The following is a 20,355-nucleotide window of genomic DNA, read 5'->3' on the forward strand; positions in this document are numbered from 1 at the left end:
TACTTCTGTACCGTTGAATTCTTTGTTGCACTCGGAAATGCATCACAAGAAGAAAATGTAGGATTTGATTTTATCCATTAAAAAGAATCAATGGTGAAAAGTGGATGTTATACAGGAGTAAAGGAAGGCGAAGCAAGTTATTACATTTTGCTACAATACGCATGTTCTTGTACTTTGAAATAACAAGCATTTGTTCAAAATAAGACACACAATAAGTAATCTGTTGTAAGAAAGTAAATATCCATGCAAATGTAATCACACACAAACATTAGTATTCAGACTCAGTTGGCTTTAGATGTACTTAACGCTTAGCCCGGCGAGCAGACCGTCTTTAGCTGACTGCTTGACAGATCTGGGTTCTGCATCACTGACTACAAAGAATTATTCAGCAAAGATAATTCACGGAAAACCAAATGATGACCCTCTTTCCAGGGATTCATTCCAGTCAGCTTTCTTTTGGAAAACAGACAGACATTTGGAAGTCATGAAGAGTTATTTTTGCCTTAACGAGGTCAGTATTATTAATGATCATCTAAATAAAGCTATTTGGTTGTATATTTTTAGTTGCTATTTTTGCAGTGTACACCAGATTCCCTTGAGATGATCTTGATGGTCTTAAATATTTGCAGCATTTCTTTGTCATCACAGAAAGATGTTGTGAATTAATGAACCAGCTGTCATATTCTGAAACAAAGTGGCAAAAAAAAAAAACTTATTTTGGAGCTCTGAAACACACAAGTTGGAAAGACACAAATAATCAACTCTCTAGTGAGCTGGTGAACAGTATTTTTGTAATGTCAGTATTTTTTAGCTCAAACCATAAAATTGTCATAAAATGACAAACTCTTTGCTGTAATGTTTGATATACACTGAAAAGCTTGGGGCCAGTAGTATTTTTCTTTTAAAAGAATGCTCACCAAGGCTGCATTAATGTGATGGAAAAATAAAAACTTTATAAAATTATTTTATATTTATATAATATATTTTAAAATGTAATTTATTCCTGTGATCAAAGCTGTGATTTTCAGCATCATTACTCCAGTCTTCCGTGTCACATGATCCTTCAGTATATGCTGATTTGCTGTTCATGATTATTATTATTTTTTTTATATACATTGCAGATAACGGTCTTAAATATACTTTATTAAAATAAATAAAAACATTTGGGCACACTTTAGATTAGGTTCCAATTCTATTTAAGTTCAATTAACTAACTATTAACTACGATTTTTGCCTCAATAAACTCCTAATTACTGCTTATTAGTAAGGTAGTTAAAGCTACACTGTGTAATTTTTTTAAGTTGATTCTTAGCAAAAAACTCTTTGTTCTTTCAAAATGATATGTGCTCATTAATGTGTAATTACTTCTACCAACTAATCAAGTATTCTTGTAAGCGTAGAATCTGCCATTTAGAATACATACGAGCGAGTCGCTCGAATGGCGGCAGCCATGTTGCGCCTCCATCTTGAAAATACATTAGCCAAAGAGGGACATACCTGGAAATTCAAGCTTCGCCTTTCGCGTTTTTACACTCAGTGGCACCGTGACGAATGCGAGGGGGAGATTACTCGCGACTGCCGGCAGATTTGAAATAATACGGCCACCGTAGGAGTTAAAACGCACTCGGAATGGGAGGGGCTAGAAAGTAATATTCAGTTGGTAGTCATAAACAATTTCACCGCTAGATGGGAGAAAATCTTGCACAGTGTAGCTTTAAGTAAAGGTGGAGCTGCACGATTCTAGATAAATTGAGAATATTTTTTTTTGTTTCAAACTGAGATCACGATTCTGAACAGACAGCTAAACAAAATAACATGTCATAAAATGCTGTAGTCTATTAAAATGTTTAACTAATATAAATTAATGATTTAAAAAAAAAATCTGACTGAATGAATGATTCAATGACTCACTCATAAAGATTTCAGTTATACTTTTTTTTTGATGAATCTGCTTTTTTGAACGAATCTCTTGAATGAATGATTCAATGACAAATACATTTTGTATGGTCACTTGTCGCCACCTACTGTTGTAATGATGTAAATTGACACAATGGTCAATTGAGGCGCCAAGTTACTTTCAAAAGGTGATTTGCTGTATTTTGATTGCTTCCGTAGACATCAGTGTTTATATCCGAACTATAACTTTTGAATTGTTGTTACACAGAAATAATGATACTGTGTGGTTGAAAAGACGATATTGATATGATAACTGCTTTTAGCCGCAGCGCCATCACAGATCTGAATGTTCTGCTGTGATTTTGTTCAAAGGTTTATTTGAGGCAGACGAATCGTTGTCATTTAGGATTGAAATTGTGTGTTTGAATCGAGATGGCGATCTTTTAACGATTAATCGTGCAGGATTAAGGGATGTAGAATATGGTCGTGCCGAATAAGGCATTAATATGTGCTTTATAAGTACTAATAAACAGCCAATATCCTAGTATTAAGTAATATGCATGATAATAAGCAACTAGCTCATAGTGAGAATTGGACCCTAAACTTAAGTGTTACACACATTTGATTTATTTATGGCATGACTCATCATCCTTATCATCATCATCATCATCAAAACTGTATGTTGTAGGAAATTCTCAAATAAAATAAGCAATATTTAAAATAAAATAACTATGAAATATGAATCTAAAATGACATGCTCTTAAGGGGGGCATTTTATGTAATGTGAGCATGGAACATGCATATGTCTCTTTGGCTTTGTCATGGCTTTCAGTGTAACGGCAGGTCTGTCCTCATGTCCTCTTCATCAGCTACTTCCTGTCACTCACACACACACACACACACACACACACACACACACACACACACACACACACACACAGCCACAACCACTCACAGCTGCCAGCGATGCACGAAAAAATCACATGATGCCGCACTGCAAAACAAATAATAGCGTGCAACACAAGAACAGGCCTTGCCTTGCCATGCAGCCCATCACTGCCACATCATTTACACCTCAAGGAAAGAGTGAAGTATTTTTAAACCACGCTAGTGTGAAGCGAAAAATATTCCGAGCTATGTCCCTTTAGCATAAAACACTTCTTTGGTTCTCTCCTATTCGAGGTCTGTTGTGAGCGATCTGCCTCTGTTTAAGAGTCCGAGAAGGAAGCGCCAGAGAGAGCCTGTCTGCTTCAGTGATGTTTCTGAGAATCTCTTCTCACCGCCCCGGCTGTGTTAAACCAACACGTTTGGAGTTTAGGGATTCTGGGCTTAGAGCTGAGGGATTATAAGCAGTTGATTATTGCTTAAGCGAGTATTAAGATTGCTCTCAACCCTTCCGGGGTTATAAATCAAGCCAAGCCTGGCCATAGGGGCGTAATGAGCGCTAATCGCTCGCTAATGAGCCGGAGTGGCACAGAACACCCACCTGTCCCCACACAAACACTGCAATATTCACATTTATTTCCTTTCCTTCTGCTGGAGTGCAGGCTGAGGCAGGCATCACTGTTACGTACATGAAGGATATTTTCATTGGGCTAAAATCCCATAGATTTGCTCTGAAGGAAGGAACACAAAATGATTGAGGATGGGCTCGAGTACTAGGAGTGCCACTATAAAACTGACTAATAGACATTTTATTTGCTTTATATCTCCCATGTGTAAAATATTTGTTAAATGGAACTTCCATAATTTATTTTTATATTACATAAATATTATTAAAACAAAGAATGGGCTGATGTTGTTTTAAAATATTAAAAATGTATGTATTATTGATTTGTTACAAAGAATTGACAAATAGACATTTAAAACTGTTTAAAAAAACTCCCATAATTTATTTTTAATTGCAGAAAAAAAAGAAAAAAAAGGCCAGATGTTCTTTTTAAAATAATTAATACAATTATAAAATTCATAAAATGATTTATTATTACATTTAACTAAATTTTTTAACATTAATTAAATATAAAGCCTTAAAGACATCTATTTATTGCTCAGTTTGAAGTAACTTTTTATATATATATATATATTATATAATTAAATTTCACCCTATTTAATTTGTAAATGCATGTTATAGATATTATTGTAATGATTAATCCATGAATATATTTCTTTGTTTCCGTTCGTTCGTTCGTTCGTTCCTTCCTTCCTTCCTTCCTTCCTTCCTTCCTTCCTTCCTTCCTTCCTTCCTTCCTTCCTTCCTTCCTTCCTTCCTTCCTTCCTTCCCTCTCTTCCTTCCTCCATTCCTCCCTCCCTCTCTTCCTCCCTCCCTCTCTTCCTTCCTTCCTTCCTTCCTTCCTTCCTTCCTTCCTTCCTTCCTTCCTTCCTTCCTCCCTCCCCTTCCTTTCTTCCTCCCTCCCTCTCTTTCCTCCTCCCTTCCTTCCTTCCTCCCCCTTCCTTCCTTCCCCCTTCCTTCCTTCCTCCCCTCACTTATTTTCTCCCTCCCTCCCTCCCTCCCTGCCTCCCTCCTTCCTTCCTCCTTCCTTCCTTCCTTCCTTCCTCCCTTCCTTCCTTCCTTCCTTCCTCTTCCTTCCTCCCTTTCCCCTCCCTTCCTTCCTTCCTTCCTTCCTTCCTTCCTTCCTCCCTCCCTCCCTCCCTCCTCCCTCCTCCCTCCTCCCTCCCTCCTTCCTTCCTTCCTCCCTCCTCGCTTCCTTCCTTCCTTCCTTCCTCGCTTCCTTCCTTCCTTCCTTCCTTCCTTCCTTCCTTCCTTCCTCGCTTCCTTCCTTCCTTTGTCCCGCTCTTCCTTCCTTCCTTCCTTCCTTCCTTCCTTCCTTCCTTCCTTCCTTCCTTCCTTCCTTCCTTCCTTCCTTCCTTTTTGTTCATACCTCATGTTTTAATATTAGTTAAATGTAACAATAAAATAATGCATTAAATGACTCCCATAATTCGTTTTTAAATGAAAAGAATGGCCAGATGTTGCTTTTAAAATGATTCATTGATGATGTTTTTTGTCAACGATTTTCCATTTTTTGACCTCGTAATGTTTAATAAGAATTTCAGAACTCGTCCTTCCGATGAAATGACAAAATTCCCTTAATCATTTACTCCACTTAAACTTCGCCCATTTCTTAAAATCTACTGCATTCATTTGTTTAATTAAATAGCCAACTAACAACCTCCCAGAACGTTCTAGCACCCGCATTGACATGCTAACGACATGAGAACAGCAGCATCCATCCAACGCTTTATTCGTGATGGGTCTTTGAAATAAACAAACAAGTACAACTCACATTTCCTTTAGAAAATGTAAAAATGTAGTTCATTCCTTCTTGTTTTTCCAGACTTAAGGTTGATTTTCCATCCCCTCGTCGTGCTCTCATGCTCCTTATTTATTTTGCCCCTAATTCACTTCTTGGCTCATTTGCTCCTCAAGGATTTAGAGAGGCAGATCGAGTCAAGATGATGTATTTCTTATGGTCATAGACACGATCTGTGATGTTCGAGCATGTCTCACGCACACACTACTATATATAACTCCACACACATTCGCCAATTCCCTCTCTTTCCGCTGACATGCCCTTCCACTGCTGTTTTTATGACTTTGTCACCTCATGAAAGTGATTTAGGGTGTCTTTCACTGTCGTGCTATTAATGGATAAGCAGCGTTTTTGACGATCGCTCTGATGCAGTGACGTCTGGACATTTCTGTAGGTCAAGGTCGGGGATGCACGTTGGCGAGGAAAGCGAATAAATTCATTTAAATCCCCCACCCCATTTCAGAATGCTGGTTATTTACTGAACCAAACTTAATGCCCCGTCGCCCTGAAACCTTCGCATCCCAGCGATTCGCAAATGGAAGATTTCTGGGCTACTTCCACCTTGAAGCTTTTACGCTTCCTCTCTAAATGCTAGCAGGGTTTCTTTTCTGATCCCAGAAGGAGACTGTATCTTACGCACACGCATGCACACATCAATAACAACCCCCGCGCCAATTCACATCTCACTCTCGCCCATTGAAAGCAAGCCTTTCTGTTGACCCAGCAGGCTTTTCAGCACAGGACAGGCATGTGAATGAAGGTCCGCAAAAGGAGTGAGGGGTGCTCGCCTGCAGCTTTGAGCGCACTTTAAAACCTGCAGGGACACAATTGTGAACCTACTCTCCGGCTCCAACACTGCTATTGTTCGCCTGTAAGTGATGTTGAGTAGGAGGACCTCAGAAACTGAACTCAGGTTGTAAACAAGCTTGTTAACTAGCACTAGCATGGAGGATGTCTACTGAACATTAGTTTAGGGAACTTTAAGCTTGATTTATTCTTCTGGCAAAACATGATTTTTTTAAGGTAAGCTTTGATAAGAGAACCTCGCTCGTGTTTTGTTTTTTTCAACTGAAGTCCCCGATATACTCACGACGAAGCTTTGCTTTGGGTAAAAATAAGTTAAGAAACCGTTAAGTAAAATTTACCTAACTAAGTTAAGTAAAATTAACAAAGAAAATAAGTAACTTTATCTTGGCCAAAAGTGTGTTGATTAATTTCTACACTGTACAAAATGATATGATCAATAAGTTATGACAACATATGTTTTTACATTGCTTTAACTCATCAAAATAAGTTAAGCAATTTTCAACTTTCATTAGTTATACAATATTTTTTGGTCAGTTTAATGTAGTTTAAGTTTAAATGACTTAAACATCCAAGTTGATGTACTTAAAACTTTAAGGCAGCAACTTTTTCTGTTTCAAATACATTTTACTTAAACAATACAACACTGAATTAAGCCGTGATTTAAAGTGTATGCTTTACTTAGAACATCGAAAACAAGGATCTCAGTACTTGCTATAACGCTAATATTCGTTGGATCATTTTTGAGTATGAATGTGTCATTTTGACTGACAAAACAGTGTAAATGCAGCTGGAAAACAGTGAAATATGCAACCTTATTAATTATTCATGCCCCAGTGTATGATGGGAACACCAGAATTAGATAGTTGAGTATAGGTTTTACTTAAGTTACTTGATTACTCTTTAATTTTTACAAGCTCAAATTGAGTACTTATATAGAATTGACTTTGTTTTTTAAATTATTGCCTGAACTAACTTATTCCAGTATATTATAACATTTGAAGGAGGAAAGTCCTAGACCATGAGAAATCTAGGTGAAGGCTGATGTCATGTGGTTATTGACCCACTGAATAACACTGGTTGATTTTCATATATTCATAGTCTTATATATAAGCCTCTTAAATTTCAGCAGGACATACTGCATCTATTTTTATTTCATTTTCCTAAGGTGGAATTTCCTAATCGATCTGACCCCTGTGCCAATGGGTCATCTGTGAGCAAACCTGCTCTCTCTCTGTCTGATGGATGAAGTCCTCAAACCACAGAAAGGATCTTTAATATTCTTGAGACATGGGACAAACGTGCAACACTTTTTACCTGCCATTGGTTTAAAAAAACAAAAAACAAACATCATTTAGGCTTTTATTGTAACTGGATATGATAATTTTTTTGCATTTAATAAAAAAAGTGAATTTTTATCTTTAAAAGAAGGACATTTAATTTATTTATCTAAACTTACTCTACCGTTTAAACGTTTAAGGTCAGTAAGATTTGTTTTTTGTTTTTTTAAAGAAATTGTTTAAAAAATCAGCAAGGATGTATTAAATGTATCAAAAGTGACAGTAAAGACATTTATATACAAAATATTTATATTTCAAAAGAACAGCATTTATTTGAACTTTCTATTCATCAAAAAATTCCTGAAAAGAATGCATCACGGTTTCCACAAATATATGACAAAAAAAAAAAAAAAAGGTTTATTGAGCATCAAATCAGCATAATATACTGATTTCTGAAGGATCTGACACTGAAGAGTGGAGTAATGATGCTGAAAATTCAGCTTTGATCACAAAAATAAATTGCATTTTAAAATATATTCAAATAGAAAACATCTAACATTCAACATTGTAAAAAATATTTCACAATATTACTGTATTTTTATCAAATAAATGTACCCTTGGTTTGTAAAAGAGAATTCTTTCAAAAACATAAAATATCTTATGAAACTTTTGAACTCTAGTGCTTGATCGATTTATTCCTATCAAGAGCTTGTTTTGTCCCGTGTGTTGTAAATCAGTGGTAAAATTAGCCCGTTTGCTAGTTTGCCATCTGCGCCAAACAAGTCTGGAAATGTTTTGTGTCTTGTGTTATAGTTCAGCAAACCATATTGATTGCCTTAATCCTCTGAAAGATTTCTATGTAATATGCAGTACCATTTAATCAATCCAAAACAATTGAGCTTAGAAAGTATTAAGAACACTGACAAATCAAAGTGCAAACAGTTCAACAGATAGATGACCATGCTGGTATTCAGTGCTCAATCGCTTCACTTTCACACTGTCACACACACTAATTGTCGCAAGAATAGACCGAAACCATTTGCATATAGATGGCAGCCTTTCATCTCAGCCGGAGTTGAAGGGCTTCATGAGCCACCAGTCTGGGACATGGAGCTCTAATAACACCCCAGCAGTCCTGGGACCCCGTCCCACCCTGACGGCTCCCTGTAGGGACTTTACACACCCTTCCCTCCGAGTCTTGGGCTCTTTTATGTTAAATTGCTAAACTGGTTGGTGCACATTTTAGTTTCGAGAGAGGTAAATGATATACCATTGTATTAATTTTCTTTTATTAAAGTTTTTGGACATGCTATAGAAAAGTATGATGTTCTTTGAAATCCATGCAAATTCCCATCACAGTGTCATTTCCGCCACATCTCGAGTAATGTATTGTGATTTATGGTGTTCTTTAGTTGAAATGACTTATGAAAATGACTTTTGAAGCATATTTTGGTATAAAATCATCGACTACTTTGTCTTGCTTAGGCTAATTTCATAGCTATCATTATTACATATTAAAATCTATATTATTTTCACACTTACTGTCATTTCCACCACATCTCAAAATTATGTATTGTGTTCGGTAGTGATGTGTGGTGAAAATGACTAATGGAAAATTACATTTGAAACATTGGTAGGGATGCACAATATTGAATTAAAATGCGATATGGATGCACTAAGTAAGTAAGTAATATTTCAACAATTAATTAATCATTTGATAAAGTTAGAGCTTGGCAATTATGCACAAAAATATTCTTTACACACCCTTTCCTCCAAGTCTTTAGCTCTTTTATGATAAATATGGTTGCTGCAACTTTTAGTTTAGAGAGCAGTAAATGATACGCCATTATTCATTTCCTTTTTTCTAAAAAACAAACAAACAAAATATAGTGCCGTGATGTTCTTTGAAAGCCACGAAATTCCCACCACTGTCTCATTTCCGCCACATCTCAATTGACGTATTGTGTTTGATATTTTTCTGTGGTTGAAATTGTGTCGGACATGACATTGTAAACATTTCTGGTATAAAATCACCGACTACTTTGTCTTGCTAGGGCTAATATCATAGCTATAATCTTTATGTATCATAAATATACACTATTAAATATTTTTTTCACACTTAACCCCTCATTTACACTGCACACCTCTGCGGTGCATTACGTCTGCGACAAGGTTTTATTCCGTCCTTCACGCGGTGCCAACTCACACCAGAAGCATTTCAGAAGCGGAGCGACTGGATGCGCGAGACCACGTGATTTGCCTGTGATTTTCTTGATTTTTGGGTTTTTACCATACAGTCTATGGTTTTTACCAAGGATATTGGTGTGTAATACGTTTGGGAGTAACCCCTCATTTACCCCTCATTTACACAGCACACGTGTGCGGTGCATTACGTCTGCGACAAGGTTTTATTCCGTCCTCCACGCGGTGCCAACTCACACCAGGAGCATTTCAGAAGCGGAGCGACTGGATGCGCAAGACCACGTGATTTGCCTGTCCGACGTGGTTTTTCTTGATTTTTGAGTTTCTACCATACAGTCTATGGTTTCTACCAAGGATATTGGTGTGTAATACGTTTGGGAGTTTGCACAGGGTGTTTATTTTGAATTTGACAATGTTTTTTTTACTTTTATTTTGTATTCCCGGTGCGACTTGGACGCGCGTCCGTCAAAAATAGACCTGGCGCCTATATTTAGCGAAGCGGCGCGGAGAGCCGCTTCTGGGAAGCTTCTGAAACGCGCCGCGTCGCGGCCGGTGTAAACACAAGCATTGACTAGAATGGGCGCGATCAGCTCCGGTAGCCGTGTCGCAGCCGTAATGCGCCGCAGACGTGTTCAGTGTAAATGACCCCTCATTTACACTGCACACCTCTGCGGCGCATTACGGCTGCGACACGGCTACCGGAGCTGATCGCGCCCATTCTAGTCAATGCTTGTGTTTACACCGGCCGCGACGCGGCGCGTTTCAGAAGCTTCCCAGAAGCGGCTCTCCGCGCCGCTTCGCTATATATAGGCGCCTAGTCTATTTTTGACGGACGCGCGTCAAAGTCGCACCGGAAATACAAACTAAAAGTAAAAAAAACATTGTCAAATTCAAAATAAACACCATGTGCAAACTCCCAAACGTATTACACACCAATATCCTTGGTAGAAACCATAGACTGTATGGGAGAAACCCAAAAATCAAGAAAAACCACGTCGGACAGGCAAATCACGTGGTCTCGCGCATCCAGTCGCTCCGCTACTGAAATGCTTCTGGTGTGAGTTGGCACGGCGTGGAGGACGGAATAAAACCTTGTCGCAGACGCAATGCACCGCACACGTGTGCTGTGTAAATGAGGGGTGAGGGGTTAACCCTCATTTACACTGCACACATCTGCGGCGCATTACGGCTGCGACACGGCTACCGGAGCTGATCGCGCCCATTCTAGTCAATGCTTGTGTTTACACCGGCCGCGACGCGGCGCGTTTCAGAAGCTTCCCAGAAACGGCTCTCCGCGCCGCTTCGCTAAATATAGGCGCCTAGTCTATTTTTGACGGACGCGCGTCCAAGTCGCACCGGAAATACAAAATAAAAGTAAAAAAACACTGTCAATTTCAAAATTAACACCATGTGCAGACTCTCGATTGTATTGCACACCAATATATCCTTGGTAGAAAGCATAGACTGTAAGGTAGAAACCCCCAAAATCAAGAAAAATCACGTCGGACAGGCAAATCACGTGGTCTCGCGCATCCAGTCGCTCCGCTTCTGAAATGCTCCTGGTGTGAGTTGGCACCGCGTGGAGGACGGAATAAAACCTTGTCGCAGACGTAATGCACCGCACACGTGTGCTGTGTAAATGAGGGGTTACCCCTCATTTACACTGCACACATCTGCGGCGCATTACGGCTGCGACACGGCTACCGGAGCTGATCGCGCCCATTCTAGTCAATGCTTGTGTTTACACCGGCCGCGACGCGGCGCGTTTCAGAAGCTTCCCAGAAACGGCTCTCCGCGCCGCTTCGCTAAATATAGGCGCCTAGTCTATTTTTGACGGACGCGCGTCCAAGTCGCACCGGAAATACAAAATAAAAGTAAAAAAACACTGTCAATTTCAAAATTAACACCATGTGCAGACTCTCGATTGTATTGCACACCAATATATCCTTGGTAGAAAGCATAGACTGTAAGGTAGAAACCCCCAAAATCAAGAAAAATCACGTCGGACAGGCAAATCACGTGGTCTCGCGCATCCAGTCGCTCCGCTTCCATATGCTCCTGGTGTGAGTTGGCACCGCGTCGAGGACGGAATAAAACCTTGTCGCAGACGTAACGCACCGCACACGTGTGCAGTGTAAATGAGGGGTCACACTGAACACGTCTGCGGCGCATTACGGCTGCGACACGGCTACCGGAGCTGATCGCGCCCATTCTAGTCAATGCTTGTGTTTACACCGGCCGCGACGCGGCGCGTTTCAGAAGCTTCCCAGAAGCGGCTCTCCGCGCCGCTTCGCTAAATATAGGCGCCAGGTCTATTTTTGACGGACGCGCGTCCAAGTCGCACCGGGAATACAAAATAAAAGTAAAAAAAACATTGTCAAATTCAAAATAAACACCCTGTGCAAACTCCCAAACGTATTACACACCAATATCCTTGGTAGAAACCATAGACTGTATGGTAGAAACTCAAAAATCAAGAAAAACCACGTCGGACAGGCAAATCACGTGGTCTTGCGCATCCAGTCGCTCCGCTTCTGAAATGCTCCTGGTGTGAGTTGGCACCGCGTGGAGGACGGAATAAAACCTTGTCGCAGACGTAATGCACCGCACACGTGTGCTGTGTAAATGAGGGGTTACTGTCATTTCCACCACGTCTCAAAATGATGCATTGTGTTTGTGTGGAAATGACATTTAGCATAAATTGTTGACTACTTTGTTTTGCTATGGCTAATATCATAGCTAGCATTTTACATATCACCAATACACACTGTTAAATACTATTTTCACAATTTTTTGCATAATTTGATAGGTGCAATTTTATTGAAAATGATGCACAAACATATTCTGTGTGATATTTACCTTGATTTCTCTGTCTTATTTATTTATTTTTCTAATTCCTCAGTTGACACTGTTGTCTTCTCAGTTGTACACAAACCTTTTTAAAGCTCGTTTTGGGGCAAAATTGGTCAGTGGATTGGCAATGACACTATATGACTGTGGGACAGTCTTTCAGTCTTTGTTGGGAATGTCATATTTTTTAACGTAATAATACATATTTTTATAATGGATTTTCATATTTCAATATTTAAAGTCTGGGACAAGGATAAAGCTACATTAGTCATTTGATATGTTGAAGGCATGGTAAAAAGTCTTAGTTTTAATATGACCTTCGTGGGAAAAAAAATGAAATCTGTTAGATTTAATAAAAACCAACCTTTGGGACATAAAAGTGCACAAAGTTGAAGAAACAGCCATATATCAATACGGCATTATCAACTTAATCTGTCTCGTAGACGGAGATTATACATCTGACTCCTCTGGCATTAAAACGCCCACTTTTAACGCTCACTCATCAATTCCCGATAGACAAAATCAAATCCCTCTCTACATTTTTTTCTTGTTTAAAATCCTTTTTTTTACTCATAAATATGCCCTGTTACAGCAGTAAAAAGAATGTTGAATGCAAATTTCATGTCACTTTAAAGGCATTTAACCAAGACCCCCACTTCCTCCATAGCAGATGCTCAAGCTTGCATTGTTTTTCTGATCCATATGTTGAGGTGTCAAACATCACCTCATTCCCTTACCGGAAACAACAACGTTTGCATTTATACTTTGTTTTTTTCTTCCTCTTTGGCTCCAAACCAGGAAACGGGGTGTGCATGAATGTTCATCGAATACAAACTAACTGATCGATATCATTGAATGTATAAGGAAACTGATACCTGAGAAGCAGATTGTTTTATAGATATGCTATTTGCTACTTTCCCCAGAGTGCTTTGCTTCAGCTGTGTTTAAAATGAAAGGAAATCAAAGGAAACTAAGCAAAACCTGAACAACAGAGAGCTGTCTTCATTGCATTTTCAATAAACAATTCAATAACATTTCATTAAAGCCCTGAATACTCCAGGAAAGGGTATTATTTGTTCAATTGAAGCTTACAAGGTAAAGCTGCCAAGATCAATGTATAAAACTGACAGTATAAACGATATACATAAATAGCATTTCTAAAAAACAACAACATATGAATCAATGAATGAGTTCAGAGAACTGGGCCACGGGCTAATATTGTGTCCTATCAGAATTTATTGATTGCTTAATGAGTAGCCCCGCCCACCGCTCCAAATAATTGTATATTAAACATCAAATATGTTCTGATTGGCTGTTGTTGTGTCACATTGCACAGCCTTATCACTGTCAGGGGCCGTTTACACGACACCGTTCATTTACACGACAACAGAGTTTTGGCGGGCCTGCAAACGCAAACTTTTGAAAACAATAGTGTTATCATCTTCATGTAAAACTACAAAAAACACGAATTTGTGAGACGGTGACATCATGCACATGCGTATTACGTGTTCAGTCTATAGGTGTGTAGTTTTTCTTTACAAAGTGACATCGCCATCTACTGGCCTTAAAGCGTTTTTAGTCCGTTTTTACTACATCGCTGTCATGTAAATGAACCCTCGGTGTGCATCTGGTTAGAACACGTACTACCGTTCCAAAGTTTGGGTTTAGTGAGATTATGATGATGATATTAGATATTAAAATGATTCTGAAGGATCATGTGACACTGAAGACTGGAGTAATGATGCTAAAAATTCAATTTTGCCATCCCAGGCATTACATTACATTTTAAAATATATTCAAATAGCAATTGTGATATTTCACAATATTTAATACTGTATTTTTCATGAAATAAATGCAGGTTTGGTGCACAAAATGGGGCTGCTACTTTTACAAAAAATTTAAAAAATCGTACCAATCCCAAACATTTAAACGTTTTGCCTTAACTTCAGTTAATGGTTCATCTCGTACATATATTGTGTTCCCTTTTCATTCTGAGCACCAGTTCAGCAAGGGCAGAAATCATGTTTTTTTGTCATATCTTTTTGCTTTTTGCTCACCACAGGGCTCTGGGGATTAGATGGGAGCCGACGTCTCTGACTTTTATTCTTGTTTTCCAGATTATTCATACAGCTTAACACACTATCATAGGAGAAACACACAGAGAGCAAAAATAGCTTCTTCACAGAGAAACGTCAGTCAAACGCGTCTTCCTTTTCACAGATATGTATTTGCACTAGACATCAGCTGTCAAAGCGTAAGTGACGGGCCGCTCCGTCGCTGAAAAGACGGAAAGCGTTCCCATGGCCCCAAAGGTACACCCTTGTGCACACGAGACCTCGGATATTCAGGAGCGCGGCGTATGCGCAGAATCTCCACATTACGTGGCGATTTCATTGAAGCGAGGCTTTTGGAAATTAAGACAATGCACTTTAACAAAACCCCCTCAAGTGTTGCCATAAAGGCTCTTTTGTCTCTGTATGAATTTGCATAAGCTAGAAGACTCTTTCTAAATGCTGCAAAATTAGTAACCTAAAAGCAAATGGTTTGGAGATTCCGGTCCGGCAGCTGAAGTGCTCTTGCGGGTCTTTAGGAGAAAAGCAGTTTTTGTCCACAGCGGAGGTCCCGGAGCAGAGGTCTCCGAGTCATTAATCACGGCCATCTTTTCAGCTGCCAGTCCATACAAAAGGTGACCCCGACTTCACAATGGGTCTGGCAATAAAGAGGCTGTTTAAGGGGGGTTAGATATAGTTTACTGCGGATTATTGCGGGAGTGCCACACATTTATATTACAGTGGTCTTAAAGAGCTTATCTGCTGGGGAATGCTGAGAGCGAGTCGGCCATATTGTCCCACTCGGACTGTTGGGTTTTTTTTTTTGGCTTTTAAGAGGATCTAGAACCAAATTCCATTATGATTAAGCCTTCTATTTTTGATGCGTGGGTTGACTTGTAAATCTTTTTTTTTTTTTTTTTTTTTTTTTACCAGCTTAGACAAGAGACTGCGACTGTTGTCAATCTTGCAAAGCAATATCCAGGCTCACAATCAAAAGATTTATCATTTTTATAATATTGTCAAATTAAAAATATTTATGTTTTGCATAAACAAGATTGAACCTATATGTCCATTGTGATTTTTTTTTTTTTTTTTTTTGCTTTTGTGATATTGTTTTCATGACCGTTAAGCACATTATCTTGCATATTTGTTATTACTTTAATGTGAAAAAAAAAGATCATTACAGTAATGAAAATAAGTCTGTCTGGACTCAAAAGCTTTTATAATTTAAAGTAAAATGTAAATGTTAATTTAGTTCAGCATTCTAACATTATCTATACTTGTAAATTAATTACTGAAATTATTTTTGGTAACACTTAACAATAAGGTTCATTAGTTAACATTAATGTATTAACTAACATGAACTAACAATAAGCAATACATTTGTTACAGTATTTAGTAATTTTTGTTAAAGTTAGTTAATAAAAATACAGCTGTTCATTGTTTGTTCATGCATGTGCGTTAACTAATGCATTAACCTTTGATTTTAATCATATATCATAAATGTAGAAATTAATATTAACTAAGATTACTCAATGCTGTAGAAGTATTATTCATTCTTAGTTCATGTTAATTAAGGTAGTTATTAACTAATGTTAACTAATGACCCTTATTGTAAAGTGTAACCTATTTTTTTTTCACAAAAATATTTTTTAAACTACATTTTTATGACAGTTACTGTAATGTTAAGAAATATCGATACTATAGTACATATAACCCAATATTTTTCAAATAAATGTTATATTTTTATTAATATATTAATAATAATTATATCCAGTCCAACAAAATAACATAGTGAGGGTTTTCAATTTTGCATAATAATTTATATTTTACCTCAAGAAAATTTCACCTGTTTTTAGGACTGTTTTTATGATGGTTAAACATCTTCTCCCATAATTGTCATTACTGTAATGTGAAAAAAAATCATATTCTCACCATATTAATGAAAACATTCTGTCTGGGTGTAAAAGCTTTTTTTTTAATTAAAATAAAATGTAAATATGTAATTCAACCAATACTTTGTTCTATTTTACACATTTACTTTATAATTTAAGCAGTATCTCATTGTTTTTCTTCATAATGTTACAGAGAATGGGTTTCATTTTGTTTGTTCAAAATATATCTCAGGTGAGATGTGACCCAGATGTTTTCCTGGCAATTTCCGTAAGATTATTTTTATTGTGTATTCTATTTGTAACCCACGTTGCATGCTCAGTCGGGCAGATGCAGTGGATGAATAGTGCTCTATGGTCTGAGATGTCTGAAAACTGCTCATCCTGTGGTTTAATCCATTACAGATACTAAACCTTGTATTGTCAGAAACACTTGATTTGGATCGGAGCTGAAGTCCAGGAAATGAAATGAATCAAGCAGGGAAACCTCACTATCTTAAGTGAGCCTTAGAGAAAACAATGACCCAACCTCTAATCAACTTCATAAATCCACATCGACATGTTTAAGACCTCCTCCTCCAGCTCCGGTTCTGTGTGATATCCTGTCCTGGGGAAATCAAGGGACCTATAAATTGATGTCAGGTTGCCTGATCTAACAGTGACGCCTACACCAATATATTTCTCTTCACGTGGCCATTTTGTTTTTACACTACGCTACAAAGTGTCATTTAGTTCCAGAGATGGCATGCATTATTGCTGACAAGCTTGCATTACGAAGGTCTAATGTTTCTCACAATGCTGTTTGCTTTGTAATGCGGATTTGGGATGAGGCTGGAATATTAATGAGGCAGATGATAATGTAGATTCCTTTTCCTTGTGTGTAAAAAGAATAACGCAGCAAAAATGCAAATTTACTCACCCTCACGTCACGCCCGTGTGGATTTCTTTGTTTTATTGAATGCAAAAAGAGATATTTAGCAGAATGTCCGATCTGCTCTTTTTCCATACAGAGGACAGCTAACAGCTGTGCAAGTAAAACTCACTCACCCGGCATCAAGAGGCGCACTAGCAACTGACGGTCTTCAGCCTCGATCTTTAGCGTCCAGAATTTGCCCGCCTCCCATTCCGGAAACGCAGGTTCGAGTAGGAGGGATCACATTGGTGCCGTGACCCGGATGGGAGTGAGGTTTAAGTGGATGAGTGTAACTCAGGCCGGCTAGTAAGAGTTGTACGAGTAAACCTCACTCCCCTGGCCTCAAGAGGCGCACTAGAGCCCGCGGTCTTTAGCATCCTTGTCAGCATGCCCCCCTCCCATGCCGAAAACACCAGTTTGAATCCCTCTCGGAGCAGAGCGACTAGAACCCGAGGTGTTGCATTGGTGCCGTGACCCAGATGAGAGTGAGGTTTATGGGTTGAGTGTAACTGAGGCCAGCTAGTAAGAGCTGTGTGAGTAAACCTCACTCCACTGGCCTCAAGTGGCGCACTAGCTGCCGTCTTTAGCGTCCTTGATAGTGCGCCAGCCTCCCATGCCAGAAACACCAGTTTGAATCCTTCTCTGAGCAGAGCGAGTAGAACCCAAGGTGTTACATTGGTGCCGTGATCTAGATGAGTGTGAGGTTTAGGGGGGTGAGTGTAACTGAGGCCAGCTAGTAAGAGCTGTGTGAGTAAACCTCACTCCCCTGGCCTCAAGTGGCGCACTAGCTGCCGTCTTTAGCGTCCTTGATAGTGCACCCGCCTCCCATGCCAGAAACACCAGTTTGAATCCCTCTCTGAGCAGAGCGAGTAGAACCCAAGGTGTTACATTGGTGCCGTGACCCAGATGAGAGTGAGGTTTATGGGTTGAGTGTAACTGAGGCCAGCTAGTAAGAGCTGTGTGAGTAAACCTCACTCCACTGGCCTCAAGTGGCGCACTAGCTGCCGTCTTTAGCGTCCTTGATAGTGTGCCAGCCTCCCATGCCAGAAACACCAGTTTGAATCCTTCTCTGAGCAGAGCGAGTAGAACCCAAGGTGTTACATTGGTGCCGTGATCTAGATGAGTGTGAGGTTTAGGGGGGTGAGTGTAACTGAGGCCAGCTAGTAAGAGCTGTGTGAGTAAACCTCACTCCCCTGGCCTCATGAGGCGTACTAGCGACTGCCGTCTTTAGCGTCCTTGATAGTGCACCCGCCTTCCATGCCAGAAACACCAGTTTGAATCCCACTCAGAGCGGTGCAAGTAGAACCGGAGGGGTTTCACATACAACCAAAATGGATGGTGATTGGGATATATGTATGTGTGTGTATATAATCTATTGTGCTCAACACAAGTCATGTGGGTGAGTAAATGATGACCGAACTGTCTTTTTTAGGTGAACTATATTTAATATTTTCCCCAGTGTTTTGTGAGGAATAGTCACGCTTTTATCCGAGTCTTGGCTGCCGCAGTTTGATAGTCGTGACAGGAGTCAGAAGGGTGTATTTTTGCATTGGCTGTTGACTCACAGCGTTTAAACCACAGACCAAACAGAAGGACACCTGCCACTTAAAAATCTGCTGGAAGCGCAGCGTTTTTCTCAAAGGCAGGGAGGGGGATTCAAGTAATAAAGTTTACGGCCACAAGATTTGTTGTGCTGTATTTTTTTAAAAATGGATCCTGGTTTACAAGATGCTGCAGTGCCGCATTATGTCACCCCGACTTGGGAGAACTATTTTAAAGGATTGTCCAGAAATCTTTTTTTTTTTACTTGTCCTTTAGGGTCTTGAAAAAAATGTTCCAGCTGGAAAAAATTTAAAATTCCTCTCAGCTGAGTGGCAGAGTGGCACACTAAAATAGCTGGGTAGTCGAATCCTATGAATAGATATGATGAAATATGGAGTGATGTTTTGTGTTTTTATGTTGCGATATTTTTATTTTTTATTATTATATATATATATATATATATATATATATATATATATATTTTTTTTTTTTTTTATTAATATTTTTTTGTTCAGCAAGGATGCATTAAATGGATCAAAAGTGACAGTATAAAGTTTTACACACACAAAATCGTTTCACATAAATTATGTTCTTTTGAACTTACTATTTAGTGAAAAATACTGAAAAAAACAAACAGTGTTTCCACAAAAATATTAATTCAGCACATCTGTTTTCAACATTGATAATAGTAGTAAATGTTTTTTGAGCAGCAAATCAGCATTCTAGAATGATTTCTTAAGAATCGTGTGTAAAATTTTTACTGTATTTTTGATCCAATAAGTTCAGCCTAGGTGAGCACAAAAGACTAATCCCAAACTTTAAAATGTTAGGTTTTAGTTGTAAAAACACATTACAAGTCGTAATCATGATCTTTCCCCCCCTTCTGTGTCTTCTTCTAGTATCGTACGGACTGAACTGGCTTCTTTCCCTCCCTTTGATGTTGAGACAAGAGAAAAGGTTGCCATGGAAGTGAAAGAACGCAGACCCTACCGCTCTCTGACCTCCAGGCGGGACACGGAGCGCCGGTACACCAGCTCCTCAGCTGACAGCGAGGACGGCAAGCTCAACCCCAAGTCCTACAGCTCCAGCGAGACCCTCAAAGCTTTCGATCAGGACCCCAGATTGGCCTATGGCAGCCGAGTCAAAGACGTGGTGCACCACGAAGCCGATGAGTTCAGCAGGCAAGGTGAGCGGGGCAAGATTTCACACGTCTGATCTCTCACCGCCATGCCAGGGATAAAATCACAAGTGTCTTTGAAAACTGAAGTGTGCAATTTCTGTCCAACTAACATCATCAAACATAAAATTACGCTAGAATTTTCTTATTCGAGTCTGTGTTTTCCAAACTTGGCTGGAATCGCTTTGCTTGGGTTACGGTTTGCATGGACTCCAGTATGGTTTGCATTTGCCCTGAAAGCAATCTGGCTTAAATTGCAGAAGTGAACCGTTATTGATGACATTATAATTCGCCTATTAAAGTATAATGCATTTCTGATTGCTGCATGTCTCCACAGAATTTACCTTCAGCCAGCAGCAAAAATACTGCATTTTTCAAATCTGTTCTACAGCAGACAGACACAAAATACAGCCATGTACAGGAACAGTTTACCCACA

At 39.1% G+C, this 20,355-nt stretch overlaps 1 protein-coding gene across 7 annotated transcripts in view; it reads left to right on the forward strand.

Annotated features, from left to right (window-relative positions):
* tenm4 (teneurin transmembrane protein 4) overlaps nucleotides 1-20,355 on the forward strand; it is a 247,006-nt gene that overhangs the window by 49,930 nt on the left and 176,721 nt on the right. For all 7 annotated transcript variants that reach the window (XM_082181143.1, XM_082181145.1, XM_082181144.1 and 4 more), the window contains exon 2: nucleotides 19,641-19,927. In XM_082181143.1, coding sequence (XP_082037269.1) covers nucleotides 19,705-19,927 — 223 coding nt within the window. In that variant the 5' untranslated portion in view covers nucleotides 19,641-19,704. The remainder of the gene's footprint in view (nucleotides 1-19,640; nucleotides 19,928-20,355) is intronic.

This window comes from Leuciscus leuciscus, assembly GCF_965113295.1.
Source record: "Leuciscus leuciscus genome assembly, chromosome: 9".
Taxonomy (NCBI): Eukaryota; Metazoa; Chordata; class Actinopteri; order Cypriniformes; family Leuciscidae; genus Leuciscus; species Leuciscus leuciscus.